Source organism: Solanum dulcamara, chromosome 10, assembly GCF_947179165.1.
Source record: "Solanum dulcamara chromosome 10, daSolDulc1.2, whole genome shotgun sequence".
NCBI classification, from domain to species: domain Eukaryota; kingdom Viridiplantae; phylum Streptophyta; class Magnoliopsida; order Solanales; family Solanaceae; genus Solanum; species Solanum dulcamara.
In genome coordinates, this window is record NC_077246.1 from 743096 (window position 1) to 759826 (window position 16731).

Sequence of the window (16731 nt, forward strand, 5' to 3'; positions counted from 1 at the left end):
TCTAAGCCTACACCCGCATGACTTAAAAACACGTTACTAAGATATAAAATTTGCTTACTTATATATATATCTTCTGTATTTTGCCTGACTTAAGACTCTTATGCTAAGTAAGAATGTCAAATAAAATGAATTTATGAATTGCAACAATATATCGCAATTTGAAGAGTGAACAACTAAAATTTTGTTGTCAATGACTTAAGAAAATTATTGGATTTCCCAATTGAAGAAAATATCACAAGGCATCATGCAACTTGTATATTTGAGAGCACTAGATTCCTTTTAAATGTCTATATGACTTAGATTTTTTATTTATCTTTTACCAAAAAGTGATATTCGAATGAGTTTATACGCATCTTAATTATTCTGACTGATACGTGTTTATCATTTTGAAAAGTTTAGGGGATAATAAGACTTTTGCAAAGGTAATGATATCGAGTATGTTTATGTACACCTTAATTAATTAGCTATTAATTATGACAGTTAACCTTATTACGACTTGAAAAAGTTCAAAGGACAATAAGACCCTTTCAAAGATCTGGTGTGTAATTGAAAATCTGACTCAAATTCAGGACTAAAGGGGTACTTATGTTTTTTCACATCAATTATTTTTGGGCCATTTTCATAGGCCTCATAGGTGGGTTGGGCTTCTTTTTGCAGCTTCTAAAAGCTCATTAAGTCTTGGTAACTTGATTTTCCATATTGAGCTAGAAAAAATCTACTCAATTTATCCCGTAATAATTTCAGAGGTGATATTCCAATGGAACTGGGGCAATTGAATAGGCTTGAAGCTTTAGATATCTCTTGGAATCGACTCACTGGAAAGATTCCACAGGAATTGACATGAATGAACTTTCTGGCGTTCTTAAACCTCTCTTAGAATCATCTTGTTGGACCAATTCCGCACTGTCCACAATTCAACACATTTGAAAATGACTCGTATGGCGGCAACCTTGATTTATGTGGTCCTCCTTTATCAAAGCAATGTGGAACGAGTGATCCATCACATGCTCCTCCGCCATTAGAGTCTGAAGAAGATGAAGATGAGTCATATTTTTTGAAGTGGATTTACGTGGGATCATAGGCTACAGTTTTGGACTAGTTGTTGGAACTGTTGTGTGGAACCTCATTTTTAATTATCGTAAGCCAAAATGGTTTGTCGAATTTTTGAAGGCATTTTCCCATAGAAAATGAGAAGGTCAAAGAAGAGAAGGCTGAGACAGCGGATTTAATTGAAGATTGAAAGAGCCATTTGTTTTTGTATAATAAGTAAAAAGACACGTTTATGTACTATGATTTATGCCAAGAATGTTGGAATTATCCCTTGAATATCATGCTTTAGCATGTATTTTAGTTTGCTGTCCAACTGAACTTTTCTGTTTAAGTTTGTGTTTTTCTCTTCTTAATTTTCTGTTTGTTGTTTGTATATGTTTTGCTAGCAACTTATATGTGTTATTTAAGCATAATGAGCCACCCGTTAATGACTTGGAGATATGGAGGCTATTCTCAAATGTTTAGAAGAAAATATGTGGAAAAACATTTGCTTCCTGTCTAGTTTCTAGGAGGAAGTCACCTCTTTCTGCATTTTGTTCTGTTAAATGAGCAAACAGCGTTCCATATTGGTAGATGAAAAACAAAATAAATTTACTACGTGTTTCATGGTGAAAACACACCACCCTCCCCAAACTTCACTTATGTGATTACACTGGATATATTGTTGTTGTTGCTGTTATTACTCTGTTTCACCTGCAAAAAACCGTTTGTTAAGATGTAAATTGAATTCCTAAAGACATTGTATTTCAGTGACAAATTAAACCTAAAGAATAAGGCGCAAACCAGTCGTTCCAATTAAATGATTTTTTTAAAAAAACTATTTGATGTCAGATTATTAAATATTGGAATAGAATATCATCAAGTTGTCACATGTGTGGTCCTAATAACATCAAGTTGTCATCAATCAAGTCAATAGTATAGGGACCAAATATCAACTTTGGCCCCACTAAGTTTTTTCTACTACAACTAGGCAGAAATATTGATGGAGTTCCCTCATTAACTTAATGTGAAAACTCTTGATGTAGTTTGAAAACTTTTAAATATTTTTCATTTATTATTTTTTCTCAATTGACTTTTTGATGCAATAATTTCTCTCATTGAAAAGCATTGTGGGAAAACAGAAGAAGAGATGTTGATGGAGAGTTGTACAAATTTGACTTACAACAGAAGTTCAAATAAAAATAAATATGCATGGATTTTGTAAGAACAGAACATTATGTTATTAAAAAATGTGGCCTCCTCTCTTTTTCGTTTATTCACTCTTGTGTTTTGTGTTGCTAATAAGTCCATGTTTTTCTTCTCTTTGCTCTCCCAGTGAAGTTTCTGCTTTGCTTCAGTTTAAGCAATCCTTTAATATATTGGATTTCTCCCCATGTGATACTTCTTTCCCAAAAACAGTCTCATGGAATGAGAGTAAGGATTGCTGTACTTGGGACGGAGTTACTTGTGACATGTTAACCGGTCATGTTATCGGGTTGGACCTTAGTTGTAGTCTGCTAAATGGAACTATTTATCCCAACAGCAGCCTCATCCAACTTCATCATCTTCAGACACTAAACCTTGCTAAGAATTACTTTTATCCTTCAACAATCCCAAATGACATTAGCCGGTTGACGAATTTGAGGCATCTCAACCTTTCTGATGCTTACTTTCAAGGAAAAATCCCAACAGAAATCTCATACCTTTCCAATTTGATTTCACTTGATCTTTCTATTACTTCTTATGTGTATGGATTACAATTTGATCCGAGAACATTTGAAACAGTACTTCAGAACTTGACAAATCTGGAGGTAGTTTCGCTCTTTGGTGTCAACATCTCATCTCCGATACCTATGAATTTGTCTTCCTCCTTAAGGTACCTGGATCTTAGGGTAACCAATTTGGAAGGTGTTCTTACCGAGAGCTTTTTCCTTCTGCCAAACTTGGAAACGCTATATTTGAGTAATAACTATCTTCTCAAAGGAGTTTTACCAAAGATCCACCCGAGCAACACTCTGTTAGAGTTCGATATTTCTTACACAGGAATCTCCGGTGAGCTGCCCGATTCAATTGGCAACTTGAGTTCCTTGACTCGCTTGTACCTCTATGGATGTCAATTCTCTGGTCGCATTCCTGATTCCATTGGCAATCTTACACAAATTAGGTATTTGAATTTTGGTAATAATCATTTCACTGGCCATATTCCTTCCACAATCTCTAACTTGAAGCATCTCACAGTTTTAGCTCTTTCATCTAACTCCCTTGGAGGAGGCGAAATTCCCAATGTTTTATCTAACCTCCGAGAACTACGTTATTTAAGTCTTTCTAATTGTAGCTTCATCGGTCCGTTCCCTTCTCCAATATTAAGCTTGACACAACTTGAAAGCTTAGACTTGTCGAGTAATTCCCTATCTGGACCACTGCCTAGCAATGCAAGCATGCTTCAAAAGCTAACCGAGCTGGATTTGTCTTACAACTCACTGAATGGTACCATACCATCTTGGGTGTTTAGCCTCCCTTTGCTATCTAAAGTTTCGCTCCATCATAATCGGTTAACTGGTTCTTTTCCTCAATCACCTGTAAATCTCACAAACCTTACTACCCTTGACCTTTCATCAAATAACATCACCCTCAACGCGGGAATACAAATCACTTTGCCTAGCCTAGAAGTTTTGCAGTTATCATCTTGTGAATTGAAGGATTTTCCACACTTTTTGAGAAATTTAAAGGCACTTGCGGTATTGGATATTTCTAACAATAAGATTCGTGGTCAAATTCCTAACTGGTTTAGCGGCATGAGGTGGGACTCCTTGTTGCACCTAAACCTTTCACATAACTCATTAACAGGCCACCTACAACAATTTCATTATTATAGTCTAGAGTCTCTTGATCTTAAATTTAACTTCCTTGAGGGGCCACTACCTTCATTTTTTTGTAACATGAGCAACCTTAGCCTTCTGGATTTATCCCACAACTACTTCAGTGGCTCTGTTCAACAGTGCTTGGGCAGCATGGTTGGGCTATCTGTGCTAGACTTACGAAGAAATAATTTCACTGGGAGTCTTCCATCATTTTGTGCGCAGAGTAATTCATTGAGAAACATTGTTTTGAATGGTAATCGTTTTGAAGGAACTGTCCCGACGTCGTTGCTCAAGTGTGATGGTCTTGAAGTCCTTGATGTGGGGAACAATGCTATAAAAGACACGTTTCCAGCTTGGCTCGGAACTCTTCAAGAGCTGCAGGTCCTTATATTAAAGTCGAACAAGTTCCATGGACCTATAAGTAGTAGGCTGAAGTTTGGCTTCCCCAGGTTGCGGATTTTCGATCTCTCTCATAATGAGTTCAGTGGCTCACTGCCTGCAGAAGTTTTTGAAAACTTCAAAGGAATGATCGAAATAGATGACAGAGACAAAGGTCAAATCCAATATATGGAACCACAGTCTTACAATGGATTTAGTAACGTAATGTATGAGGTTTCAGTGAGGTTGGTGATCAAAGGCCAGGAAATTCAGCTAGAAAAAATCACCACAATTATGACAACGATAGATCTCTCAAGCAACCATTTTGAAGGTGTCATTCCGAAAACACTAAAGGATCTCAACTCACTTTGGCTACTCAATTTATCCCATAACAATCTCAAAGGAGATATTCCAATGGAACTGGTGAAATTGAATATGCTTGAAGCGTTAGATCTCTCTTGGAATCGGCTCACTGGAAAGATTCCACAGGAATTGACAAGAATGAACTTTCTGGCATTCTTAAACCTCTCTCAAAATCTCCTTGTTGGACGCATTCCTCAAGGTTCACAATTCAACACATTTGAAAATGACTCGTATGGTGGAAACCTTGATTTATGTGGTCCTCCTTTATCAAAGCAATGTGGAACAAGTAATCCATCTCATGTTACTCAACCATTGGAGGAGGAAGAAGAAGATGAAGACGAGTCATATTTCTTTAGTGGATTTACGTGGGAATCAGTAGTCATAGGCTATAGTTTTGGACTCGTTGTTGGAACTGTCATGTGGAGTCTCATGTTTAAATATCGTAAGCCAAAATGGTTTGAGGAATTTATTGAAGGCATTTTTCCCAAGAAAATGACAAGCCAAAGAAGATAAAGCACAGACGACGAAGGACATAATGGAAGATTGAAAGCATTTCCTTTTATTGTTTGTATATGCTTGATATATAGCAATACAAGTGTATGCAGCATTAATGTTTTTTTCTCTGTTTGAGTTTATTTCCAAGTGATACTGAGTAATTAGCAGAATGACCCACCTAAACAAATACATTTATGTCAAATGTTTTAGCAGGAAAGTAACAACTGCAATTGATTATCATGAAAAAACAGTGTTGGGATCTTAGCTCACTTTGGCTACTCATTTATCCAGCAACAATCTCAGAGGAGATATTCCAACGGAACTGGGGAAACTGAATATGCTCAAAACATTAGATCTCTCTTGGAAGAAGATGAGTCATATTTTTTAAGTGGATTTACCTAGGAATCAGTGGTGATAGGCTACAGCTGTGGACTTACACATTCGCCGAAAATGCTTATATTATTGGATCAGGTAATAAGCTTCCAATAATGTAATACTATTGAGAAAGCTGTTCTAACAACACCGACAATGATTCGAGAAACCACAATGTACTCCTTCTAAGGCGAAGACAAGAGAAATCGGAGGTTGCTCCTCATCGTTTGAGCTTACAAAAAAGGAAGTTCTAAAACAAAGAACTTCGAGCTATACAAAAGCTAAAACTTCAGTCAACCAGGATCAAAAATGAAGTTGCCCTTCTTCACTCGGACTCTAATGTTAGGCTTGCCAAATACGTCATTCTTCAAAGTGGATATAATCTTAGGATGAAGAATTATAATCTCTATAGAATCTTCTAGTTGTTGGATGATGCATTCTTTAAGTCAGTCGTCTCTCTGGTGAAATGAGAAAATCTTTCATAGTTGGTTCAGTGATTTCAAAATTCCACATGGTATTATTAACTTAAACAACTCAACGAAACCGGTGGTCTCCTTATATGGACTTGAGCAATACTTTCCTTACGAGCTAGTTTTTGTATTGAGTTAGACTTCAGTGTCATATCTTTACAATAAAAAACAATTCTCTTTGAAATGGACTTTTTAAACAAACTATTTACCACCCTATACCCCCACCCCAAAATAATTCCTTCCAGTACCCATTCGGCCAAATTAGTTACTCCTGTACCCCCTTTAATTATTTTTAAATTCACGAGCTGACGTCAGCGCCCACCTTACATGATACCGACAGAGTATCATATACCGATGGAGTATCACAGAGGATTAAACTCAGTCTTATATGATACCGATATGGTATCAATATACCGACGGAGTATCACAAAGAATATATTTACTAATTAGTTTAATAAATAAGATTGAGTTTTTAATAATTTTCTCTTAATTGTTTTATTTTTGTTTCTTAAAAAAAAGAGCTCAATCCTATATGATCTTGATAAGGTATCAATATATTCTTATGGTATCATTGAGGATTTTAAAAGTGTCTCATTAAGCATTTTCAATATCATGATAATATATGAATATAATGTGGTAGTATCATTCATGTAATATCGAATGACTTAGAAAAATCTTTTTGATACTATCACAGTATATATATATATATATATATATATATATATATATATATATATATTATGATGGTATCATTCAACATTTATATGAAACGATCTTTAATGATTATATGAAATGGTCCTTAATGATACTATCTGAGTATATGGTTTCATGGAGATGTAGCTGAAGGATTGAAGTAGATATCAATGATACCATAACAGTATATAGATATACTGTAATGATATCATTAAGGAATGAAGCAGCCTCAATGATACCATGTTAGTATATGATACTGCGACGGTATCTTGGTCGCGAATCTCATGCTTTAGGGGATATGAATTGTAAAGGAATATTTGTCTGTAAATATTTTACTTTTATGGGGAATGAGCTTAATTTTCCCTATTAAAGATTTCTTCTTTCGTTATATAGAGAGAGAGTTTTTTGGGCCAAAGTTTAGGCTTGAAGACCAGCAAACCTAATCCCCCAAAATAAGGGATTGGGCTGAAAATTTGCAGGTAGGCCCAAGTCAATATTATTTCTTCTGTATCTTCTTAGTAAAATTCTTTTGACATTTAAGCATTCTAATTGTTTTATCTATCGAAATAAAAAGAATAGATAAATGAAGAATCAATTTTGTTCTATTTTTTCACAATAATATTAAATTTATACGGACTCCTTTAAATTACATTGTTAACCAAAATATTTTGATTCGCCAGTAACCACTTTTGCGGATTTTTTTGAGGTGCTTAATCTTTTCCTCAAAAAATTATTTGAACTCTTATCCTAGTCTGGTTTTAAATAAAGGTTTTCAAAACACCTTTAAATTGGTTTCTTAGTTTTCTCTAAAATAAAGGTAAAGTTATGGAAGTTTTGACTTAATTTGAAACTGAGTTATTATGATTGAGTTGTTGTGAACAAGTATAAGATAGTACCATTTTTTGTTATGTGTTACCACATGGGTCAACTTCAATCTTTAAGTCAGAAAAGATGATTCTTTGCATATGCGGATAGGAAAATTTTATGTAGGAGATATTTGTGTCAAGTTCACATTTCTATTTTCTCGCGGGACCATAGAATATTGATTAGTGTTTAGAAATTTGATGGAAAATGACAGAAGATACGCGTAAATCCATCACTATCTCGAAAATTTGTTCAAAGTTACATCTCGTTTATGAACACACTGGCTTTTCTGCAGCATGTGTTACAGATGGTGCAATCTTCAACAATAATATGTATATATTGATGATTGATTTGTAAGAAGAGAACATCTTGTTATTTGGTGAATAGAAAAAAAGAAAGATGGGGTGTCTCTTTTTCTTTTATTTATTTCTCTGTTTTGTGTTGCTAATAAGTCGATGTTTTTCTTCTTCTTCCTTTGAACATCATCTTTGCTCTCCCATTGAAGCTTCTGCTTTGCTTCAGTTTAAGCAACACTTTGAAATTATATCCGCCGATGATTACTATAGTCTAAGGTGTGGTAGATCTTCTTTCCCAAAAACAAACTCTTGGAATGAGAGTAAGGATTGCTGCACTTGGGATGGGGTCACTTGTGACATGTTAAACGGTCATGTTATCGGTCTGGAACTTAGTTGTAGTCAGCTTGATGGCAGTATTCATCCCAACAGCAGCCTCTTCCAACTTCATCATCTTCGCACACTAAACCTTGCTTACAATTACATTTATCCATCTCCAATCCCAAATGGCATTGGCCGTTTGAGGAATTTGAGGCATCTCAACCTTTCTGAGTCTTTCTTATACTCTAAAATCCCAACAGAAATTTCATACCTTTCCAATTTGGTTTCACTTGATCTTTCTATTGATTCTAGTGGGGCTGGAATACATTTTGATGAGAGAACATTTGAAACAATGCTTCAGAACTTGACAAATCTGGAGGTACTTTCTCTCTCTTATGTCAACATCTCATCTCCGATACCTATGAATATGTCTTCCTCCTTAAGGTATGTGGATCTTCAATTCACTAATCTGCGAGGTGTTCTCCCAGAGAGCCTTTTCCTTCTGCCAAACTTGGAAAATCTCAAATTGAGTGTTAACTTTCTTCTCAAAGGAGTTTTACCAAAGTTCCCTTGGAGAAACACTCTGTTAATGGAGTTGGATATTTCATACACAGGCATCTCCGGTGAGCTGCCTGATTCGATTGGCACCTTGAGTCTCTTGAATATCTTGAACCTCCATGAATGTCAATTCTCGGGTTCCATTCCTGATTCCATTGGCAATCTAACACAAATTAGGGAGTTGGATCTATATTATAATCATTTCACTGGCCACATTCCTTCCACAATCTCTAAATTGAAGCAGCTCACAATTTTAGATCTTGCATCCAACTCCTTTTCAGGTGAAATTCCCGACATTTTCTCTAACCTCCAAGAGCTACGTCATTTATATCTCTATGACAACAGCTTCATCGGTTCGTTTTCTTCATCAATTTTAAACTTGACACATCTTCAAGACTTAAGCTTGTCGAATAATTCACTATCTGGCCCACTTCCTAGCAATGCAAGCATGCTTCGAAACCTAACCAGACTGGAATTACCTTACAACTCACTGAATGGTACCATACCGTCTTGGGTGTTTAACCTCCCTTTGGTATCTTCGTTGTGGCTCAAACATAATCAATTTAGTGGACTGCCCGATGAGCTCAAAACAAACCCAACATTAGAAGACCTATATTTAAGCAATAATCAACTCAGTGGTTCTTTTCCTCAATCACTTGCCAATCTCACAAACCTTTCTACCCTTGACCTTTCAACAAATAACATCACCAGTGATGCGGGAATAAATATAACCTTTCCTCGCCTACAAGTTTTGCAGTTATCATGTTGTGAACTGAAGGATTTTCCACATTTCTTGAGAAATGTAAAGACACTTTCGGTTTTGGATATTTCTAAAAATACGATTCGTGGTCAAATCCCTAACTGGTTTAGCGGCATGAGGTGGGACTCGTTGCAGTTTCTGAACCTTTCATATAATTCATTAACAGGCCACCTACCACAATTTCATCTCCATAATCTAGAGTATCTTGATCTTAAATTTAACTCCCTTCAGGGTCCACTACCTTCATCCATTTGTAACATGAAAAAGATTGAATTTCTAGATTTATCACGCAACAACTTCAGTAAGTCGATTCCAATTTGCTTGGGAAGCATGGCTAGTCTAACGGTGCTGGACTTAAGAAGGAATAAATTCACAGGGAGTCTTCCACCATTATGTGCGCAGATCACTTCATTGAGAACCATTTCCTTGAATGGTAATCTACTTGAAGGACCTGTCCCGATGTCATTGCTCAACTGTGATTCCTTAGAAATCTTCGATGTGGGAAACAATGTTATAAATGGTACATTTCCAGCTTGGCTAGGAAGTCTTCAAGAGTTGCAGGTACTTATATTAAATTCAAATAAGTTCCATGGACCTATAAGTACTAGGAAGAAGTTTTATTTTCCCAGGTTGCGGATTTTAGATCTCTCTCATAATGAGTTCAGCGGCTCACTGCCTGCAGAAGTTTTTCCAAACTTCAAAGCGATGATCAAATTAGATGACGGAGACAAAGGTGAGAGCAAATAGATGAGTGAATATTTGAATGGAAATTCAATATATGAGGATTCAGTGAGGTTGGTGATCAAAGGCCAGCCTAGGGATCTAGAAAGAATCAACACAATTATGACATCCATAGATCTCTCAAGCAACCATTTTGAAGGTGTCATTCCGAAAACACTAAAGGATCTCAGCTCACTTTGGCTACTCAATTTATCCCATAACAATCTCATAGGTAATATTCCAATGGAGTTGGGGCAATTGAATATGCTTGAAGCTTTAGATCTCTCTTGGAACCGGCTCACTGGAAAGATTCCACAGGAATTGACAAGAATGAACTTTCTGGCGTTCTTAAACCTCTCTGAAAATCATCTCGTCGGACCAATTCCTCAAGGTCCACAATTCAACACATTTGGAAATGACTCATATGGAGGCAACCTTGATTTATGTGGTCTCCCTTTATCAAAGCAATGTGGAACAAGTGATCCATCGCATGTTCCTCAACCATTGGAGTCTGAAGAAGATGAAGACGAGTCATATTTCTTTAGTGGATTTACGTGGGAATCAGTAGTCATAGGCTACAGTTTCGGACTCGTTGTTGGAACTGTTGGGTGGAGCCTCATGTTTAAATATCTAAAGCCAAAATGGTATGTGGACTTTTTTGAAGGTATTTTTCCTAAGAAAATGAGAAGGCCAAACAAGAGAGCTCAGAGACGACGGACTTAATGGAAGATTGCAAGAGTGAACTTTTCTGTTTTTCTCTCTTTAATTTTGTTTTTGTATATCTTTGATAGGAATCTAATTGTATGTGTTATTTTAGCATTAATGGTTTTTTCAAGTTAAGTTACTCGGTTTTAGTTTCTTTCCAACTGATACTGAGTAATTAGCAGAATGATCCACATAAACAAATAGAATTATAAGTTAATTTCAATTGTTTTTTGTTTGCCATTATTAACAATTTTGAATATATATATATATATATGTATATTGATTTCCTGTTTGAATTATTCTATGATTGGGACTTGCTTTTGTGAATTTCAGCTGTACTAAAATTAGTGTTCCTTGGACCAAGATAAATTTCGGGGTGTGTTTGGTATGAAATCTTTTGTACGAATGTTTTCTTGGGAAACAAATGATTTTCTTACTTATTTTTTGGGCTTATTTTAAGAACAAAATGATTTTAAGTTGGTCAGTCAAACACTAAAAAAACTAAAAACAACTTATAAGCAACTTATAATTCAATTCAAACGGTCTCAATTGTTCATCATTCCCGATTTATCGTAATCACTCGTAATGATGAATCACACATAAAACATATCATGATGTTTCATCTATATAATGTAGAAAAACTGAAAATGTCTACTACCATTTGGTTATTTTCCATCTCTTCATGTTTCAACTGTATCATATTTGCCCTCTTTGTTTCCCTGCAGTCTTTGTGGAAATTGGCTTAAAGACTTAGGTGGAATATTGATGGAGTTTCCTTCATTAGCTTAATGTGAAAAGTTTTGTGGAAAATTATAGAATGTACCTAATTACAAGTTTGAAAACAATACAAGAGACTATTAAATACTAATCAATAACTAGAAAATTTCTCATAAAATTTCTATGCAGGTGGAATGATCTTCACCAAGTTATTCAAAACATATTTGAGATAACATCTCAGATGGTCTTATAGATTGATAACCTCTACAGGACCATCCGTAATGACCTAGTGACTAACTATCGTTCACTAGATCATTACGGATGGTCCCCAAAAAATTGGGGCAAGAAAATCCGATTAGTCATATTCTCAAAAATTGATGGACTAAAGAAAAACTGAGAAAATCATGAATTCTTGTTTCTTGACCCCTAAACACTAAAAAAAGTAGCATGAATCATGTATAGGCTATGAGTATTAACAAAAATCATGGACTAATACACACGAAAAATTGAGAAAATCTTGAATTCCTATTTTGTTACCCTCACTAAAAAAAATGTGGCGGGAAAGGATATGAATATGTTCACTAGGTCATTATGGATGGTACCAGAAAATTTTGAGACAAAATATTCCGGTTAATCATATCCCATAATTGAATGACCATTTGAGATATTATCTAAAAGAAACACTAAAAAATGTTTGCTCCTTTTTGGTGGAAAATGTTTTCTGGCAACCAAAATGAGAAAACTGAGATTAAATTTGTGCATTATGGTTCAAATTTTGGTCTCTGGTTGCAAGACTGTCCCTTTATGGACTTACTTTACCATAATAAAATACAAGTTATAAGCAGCCAATTGTGTCCATCATAAAAAATATTTAACAGCATCAGTTGTTTAGAAGCAAATATATATGATAACAGCTGCATTTTATTATTATCATGGAAAAACAGTGTTAAAGGTAAATCTGAAGTATAGAATAAGTGTTTGCTTATCTGAGCGACTGAGATCATTTCCTGCAATTAAATAAAATATCACTTCCTCCATTTCAATTTATCTGCCTGATTTCTATTTGACATGAAGTTTAAGAAAATACAGCAAACTTTTGTATCTTCTGCTCTCAAATTTAAAATATGTAGAATGTACGATGGACCACTAATTGGTTCAATGACTTCAAAATTCCACACGGTATCATTGTTTCCTCCTACTTTAAGTAGATGTAGGAGGAAATGGAGGACTTAAATCATGTCTTCATTTTTTCCTCCCTTGGCTTAGTCAAGCAATAGTTAGTGATGCCAAAGTTGTGTTGTTTTCTCTCCATCAACCAAGACTTAAAAGAGTTAGAGTCCTTCTGGAAATTGACTTAACACTTGGACAATTTTATTGCAACCACAAATATCATTAAAAATTTAAATGGAACACATGTGCAACTCAGAAACTAGTATATATATATATATGGATAAAGATGATTGATTTGTAAGACCAGAACATCCTGTTATTTGCTTAGTACAAAAAAAAAAGAAAGAAAGATGGGGCTTCTCTTTTTCTTTTATTCATTTCTGTGTTTTGTGTTGCTAATAAGTCGATGCTTTTCTTCTTCCTTTGAGCATCATATTTGCCCTCCCACTGAAGCTTTTACTTTGCTTCAGTTCAAACAATCCTTTCAAATCTCTGACTACTCTATATGTAGGGACTATACTAATTTGCAAGATATGAGATATCTTGATTTCCCAAAAACAAAGTCTTGGAATGAGAGTATGGATTGCTGCACTTGGAATGGAGTCGCTTGTGACATGTTAACCGGTCATGTTATCGGGTTAGACCTTAGTTGCAGTCTGCTTCTGGGAAGTATTCATCCCAACAGCAGCCTCTTCCAACTTCATCATCTTCACACACTAAACCTTGCTTATAATGACTTTTATCCATCTCCCATCCCACATAACATTGGCCGATTGAGGAGTTTAAGGCATCTCAACCTTTCTAATGCTTACTTTAATGGAAAAATCCCAACAGAAATCTCATACCTTTCTTATTTGGTTTCACTTGATCTTTCTTATGATGACTATGAACTTGATGAGAGAACATTTGAAACAATGCTTCAGAACTTTACAAATCTGGAGATACTTTCTCTCTCTGGTGTCAACATCTCATCTCCGATACCTGTAAATATGTCTTCCTCCTTAAGGTACGTGGATCTTAGATATACTAATATGCAAGGTGTTCTGACACAGAGCTTTTTCCTTCTGCCAAACTTGGAAACTCTCTTATTGAGAGGGAATGAACTTCTCAAAGGAGTTTTTCCAAACGTCCACCCGAGAAACACTGTGTTAATGGAGTTGGATATTGCAGACACAGGCATCTCTGGTGAGCTGCCTGATTCAATTGGCACCTTGAGTTCCTTGAATATCTTGTACCTCTCAGGATGTCAATTCTCTGGTTCCATTCCTGATTCCGTTGGAAACCTAACACAAATTAGGGAGTTGGATTTTAGTGATAATAATTTCACCAGCCATATTCCTTCAACAATTTTCAACTTTACTCATCTTAGAAGCTTATACTTGTCGAGTAATTCCCTATCTGGACCACTTCCTAATAATGCGAGCATGCTTCAAAACCTAAAAGAACTGGATTTGTCTTACAACTCACTGAATGGTACCATACCATCTTGGGTGTTTAGCCTACCTTGGCTATCCTTGTTGTCCCTCAGTCATAATCGGTTAAGTGGTTCTTTTCCTCAATCACTTGTGAATGTCACAAACCTTCATAGCCTTGACCTTTCATCAAATAACATCACCGTCGATGAAGGAATACAAATCACTTTTCCTAGCCTAGAAACTTTGCTGTTATCATCTTGTGAACTGAAGGAATTTCCACACTTCTTGAGAAATGTAAAGACACTTGGGATCTTGGACATTTCTAACAATAAGATTCGTGGCCAAATCCCAAACTGGTTTAGCAGCATGAGGTGGGACAACTTGTGGTACCTAAACCTTTCGCATAATTCATTAACAGGCCACCTACCACAATTTCGTTACCATTATCTAAGGTATCTTGATCTTAAATTTAACTCCCTTCACGGTCCACTACCTTCATCTCTTTGTAACATGAACAAGCTTGAATTTCTAGATTTATCACGCAACTACTTCAGTAACTTGATTCCAAGTTGCTTGGGAAGCATGACTAAGCTAACGGTGTTGGACTTAAGAAGGAACAATTTCACAGGAAGTCTTCCCCCATTATGTGCGCAGAGAACTTCATTGAGAACCATTGTCTTGAATGGTAATCAACTTGAAGGAGCTCTCCCTTTGTCCTTGCTCAACTGTCATGGTCTAGAAGTTCTTGATGTGGGGAACAACGCTATAAATGACACATTTCCAGCTTGGCTAGGAAAACTTCAAGAACTGCAGGTCCTGGTATTAAAGTCCAATGTGTTCCATGGACCTATAAGTACTTGTCAGACTAAGTTTTGCTTTCCCAAGTTGCGAATTTTTGATCTTTCTCGTAATGAATTCAATGGCTCACTTCCTGCAAGAGTTTTTGGAAACTTCAAGACAATGATTAAATTAGATGGTGAAGACACAGGAGAGATCATATACATGCAATCAGCTGAGCATTCATTATACACAACGTATGAGGATTCAGTGGGTTTGGTAATCAAAGGCCAGGATATTCAGCTAGAAAGAATTAGCACAATCATGACAACCATAGATCTCTCAAGCAACCATTTTGAAGGTGTCATTCCAAAAACACTAACGGATCTCAGCTCACTTTGGCTACTCAATTTATCCCGCAACAATCTCACAGGTGATATTCCAATGGAACTGGGACAGTTGAATAAGCTTGAAGCGTTAGATCTCTCTTGGAATCGGCTCACAGGAAAGATTCCACAGGAATTGACAAGAATGAACTTTCTGGCTTTCTTAAACCTCTCCCAAAATCATCTCGTCGGACCGATTCCTCAAGGTCCACAATTTAACACATTTGAAAATGATTCATATGGTGGCAACCTTGATTTATGTGGTCCTCCTTTATCAAAGAAATGTGGAACAAGTGATTCATCGCATGTTCCTCAACCATTGGAGTCTGAAGAAGATGAAGATGAGTCATATTTCTTTAGTGGATTTACGTGGGAATCAGTAGTCATAGGCTACAGTTTCGGACTCGTTGTTGGAACTGTTGTGTGGAGCCTCATATTTAAATATCGTAAACTAAAATGGTTTGTGGAATTTTTTGATGGCATCATGCCTCACAAAAGAAGAAGGCCAAAGAAGAGAGCTCAGAGACAACGGACTTAATGGAAGATTGAGAGGGCCAACTTGTCTTTGTTGGATTTTGTGGACTAATTAGTGAACTTTTCTGGTTCTGTTTTTACCTTTTAAATTTTCTGGTTGTTGTTTGTATATGTTTTATATAAACATAATTATATGGGTGGTTCAAGTTAAGTTAGTCTACACAGTCACTCATTATTCATACTTTTCAAAAAAATTAACGGGTATGTGTTGGATTCTTCAAAATATTACATTTTTTAAGGAACCAACACGAATGTGACATCATTATATTTTAGGAGATTCGGAACAACATAATTCATTAGTAAAACAAAAAGGAAAAAACATTGTATTTATCTAACGTAGTTGTATTACATCATTTCAAAAATAACCTGTTGGTACGAGGCAGGGTGCATGGTGATTAATTATTTGATATCTTTCTTCAAATATTATATAATATAGATAAATTAAATATTATTTTTATCATCTATAAATTTAATTCTTAAATACTTTAAATAAAATTTTTGAATTCGTCATTAATCGAAGTGTATCAGAAATGGAAGGTTGAAGCCAAAGTTGGAAGGGTAGCCGAGTAATGTACACATACACACTAATTAAAGAATTCTGTATGTCTCAATTTAATATGATATACTTTTTTTTAGTCAATTTCAAAACACACATTTCTTTAATTAGCAAATATTTAATGACATTATTAAAGTTTTACTATGTTGAATACTATTTATTTGGCAAAAAGTCTACAAAGTTGTTGAGTAATTTTGAAATAGGCGGAATGATCTCAGAGGCCTTGTACTTGGCCCCATTTGTTACCTAGACCTTTCTAACTCACGACTTTATCAAGTGAACACTTAAAATTCT

General features: G+C 35.6%; 4 protein-coding genes across 4 annotated transcripts; all 4 read left to right on the forward strand.

The window, feature by feature from the left end:
* Positions 1-2279: 2279 nt before the first annotated feature.
* LOC129870936 (receptor-like protein 7) lies at positions 2280-5144 on the forward strand. The gene has a single exon (XM_055945807.1). The coding sequence runs from the start codon at positions 2280-2282 to the stop codon at positions 5142-5144; it is 2865 nt and encodes a 954-aa protein (XP_055801782.1).
* Positions 5145-7732: 2588 nt separating this feature from the next.
* LOC129870937 (receptor-like protein 6) lies at positions 7733-10204 on the forward strand. Its single transcript, XM_055945808.1, has 2 exons — positions 7733-7835; positions 8031-10204. Exons 1-2 carry the CDS (start codon positions 7733-7735, stop codon positions 10202-10204), a joined length of 2277 nt encoding a protein of 758 aa, XP_055801783.1.
* Positions 10202-10900, forward strand: LOC129870181 (receptor-like protein 9DC3). The gene has a single exon (XM_055944836.1). It carries the CDS (start codon positions 10205-10207, stop codon positions 10898-10900), a length of 696 nt encoding a protein of 231 aa, XP_055800811.1. The 5' UTR covers positions 10202-10204.
* A 2447-nt stretch (positions 10901-13347) lies between these two features.
* Positions 13348-15885, forward strand: LOC129870938 (receptor-like protein 7). Its single transcript, XM_055945809.1, has one exon. The coding sequence runs from the start codon at positions 13348-13350 to the stop codon at positions 15883-15885; it is 2538 nt and encodes an 845-aa protein (XP_055801784.1).
* Positions 15886-16731: the final 846 nt, after the last annotated feature.

Excerpts from the sequence above, each read along its gene's own strand:
- LOC129870181 (XM_055944836.1), top strand. The coding sequence starts at position 10,205 with ATGAGTGAATATTTGAATGGAAATTCAATATATGAGGATTCAGTGAGG.
- LOC129870938 (XM_055945809.1), top strand. The coding sequence starts at position 13,348 with ATGGATTGCTGCACTTGGAATGGAGTCGCTTGTGACATGTTAACCGGT.
- LOC129870937 (XM_055945808.1), top strand. The coding sequence starts at position 7,733 with ATGACAGAAGATACGCGTAAATCCATCACTATCTCGAAAATTTGTTCA. Across the intron at positions 7,836-8,030 it reads TGCAGCATGTGTTACAGATG|CTTCTGCTTTGCTTCAGTTT; the intron begins GTGCAATCTTCA and ends CTCCCATTGAAG.
- LOC129870936 (XM_055945807.1), top strand. The coding sequence starts at position 2,280 with ATGTGGCCTCCTCTCTTTTTCGTTTATTCACTCTTGTGTTTTGTGTTG.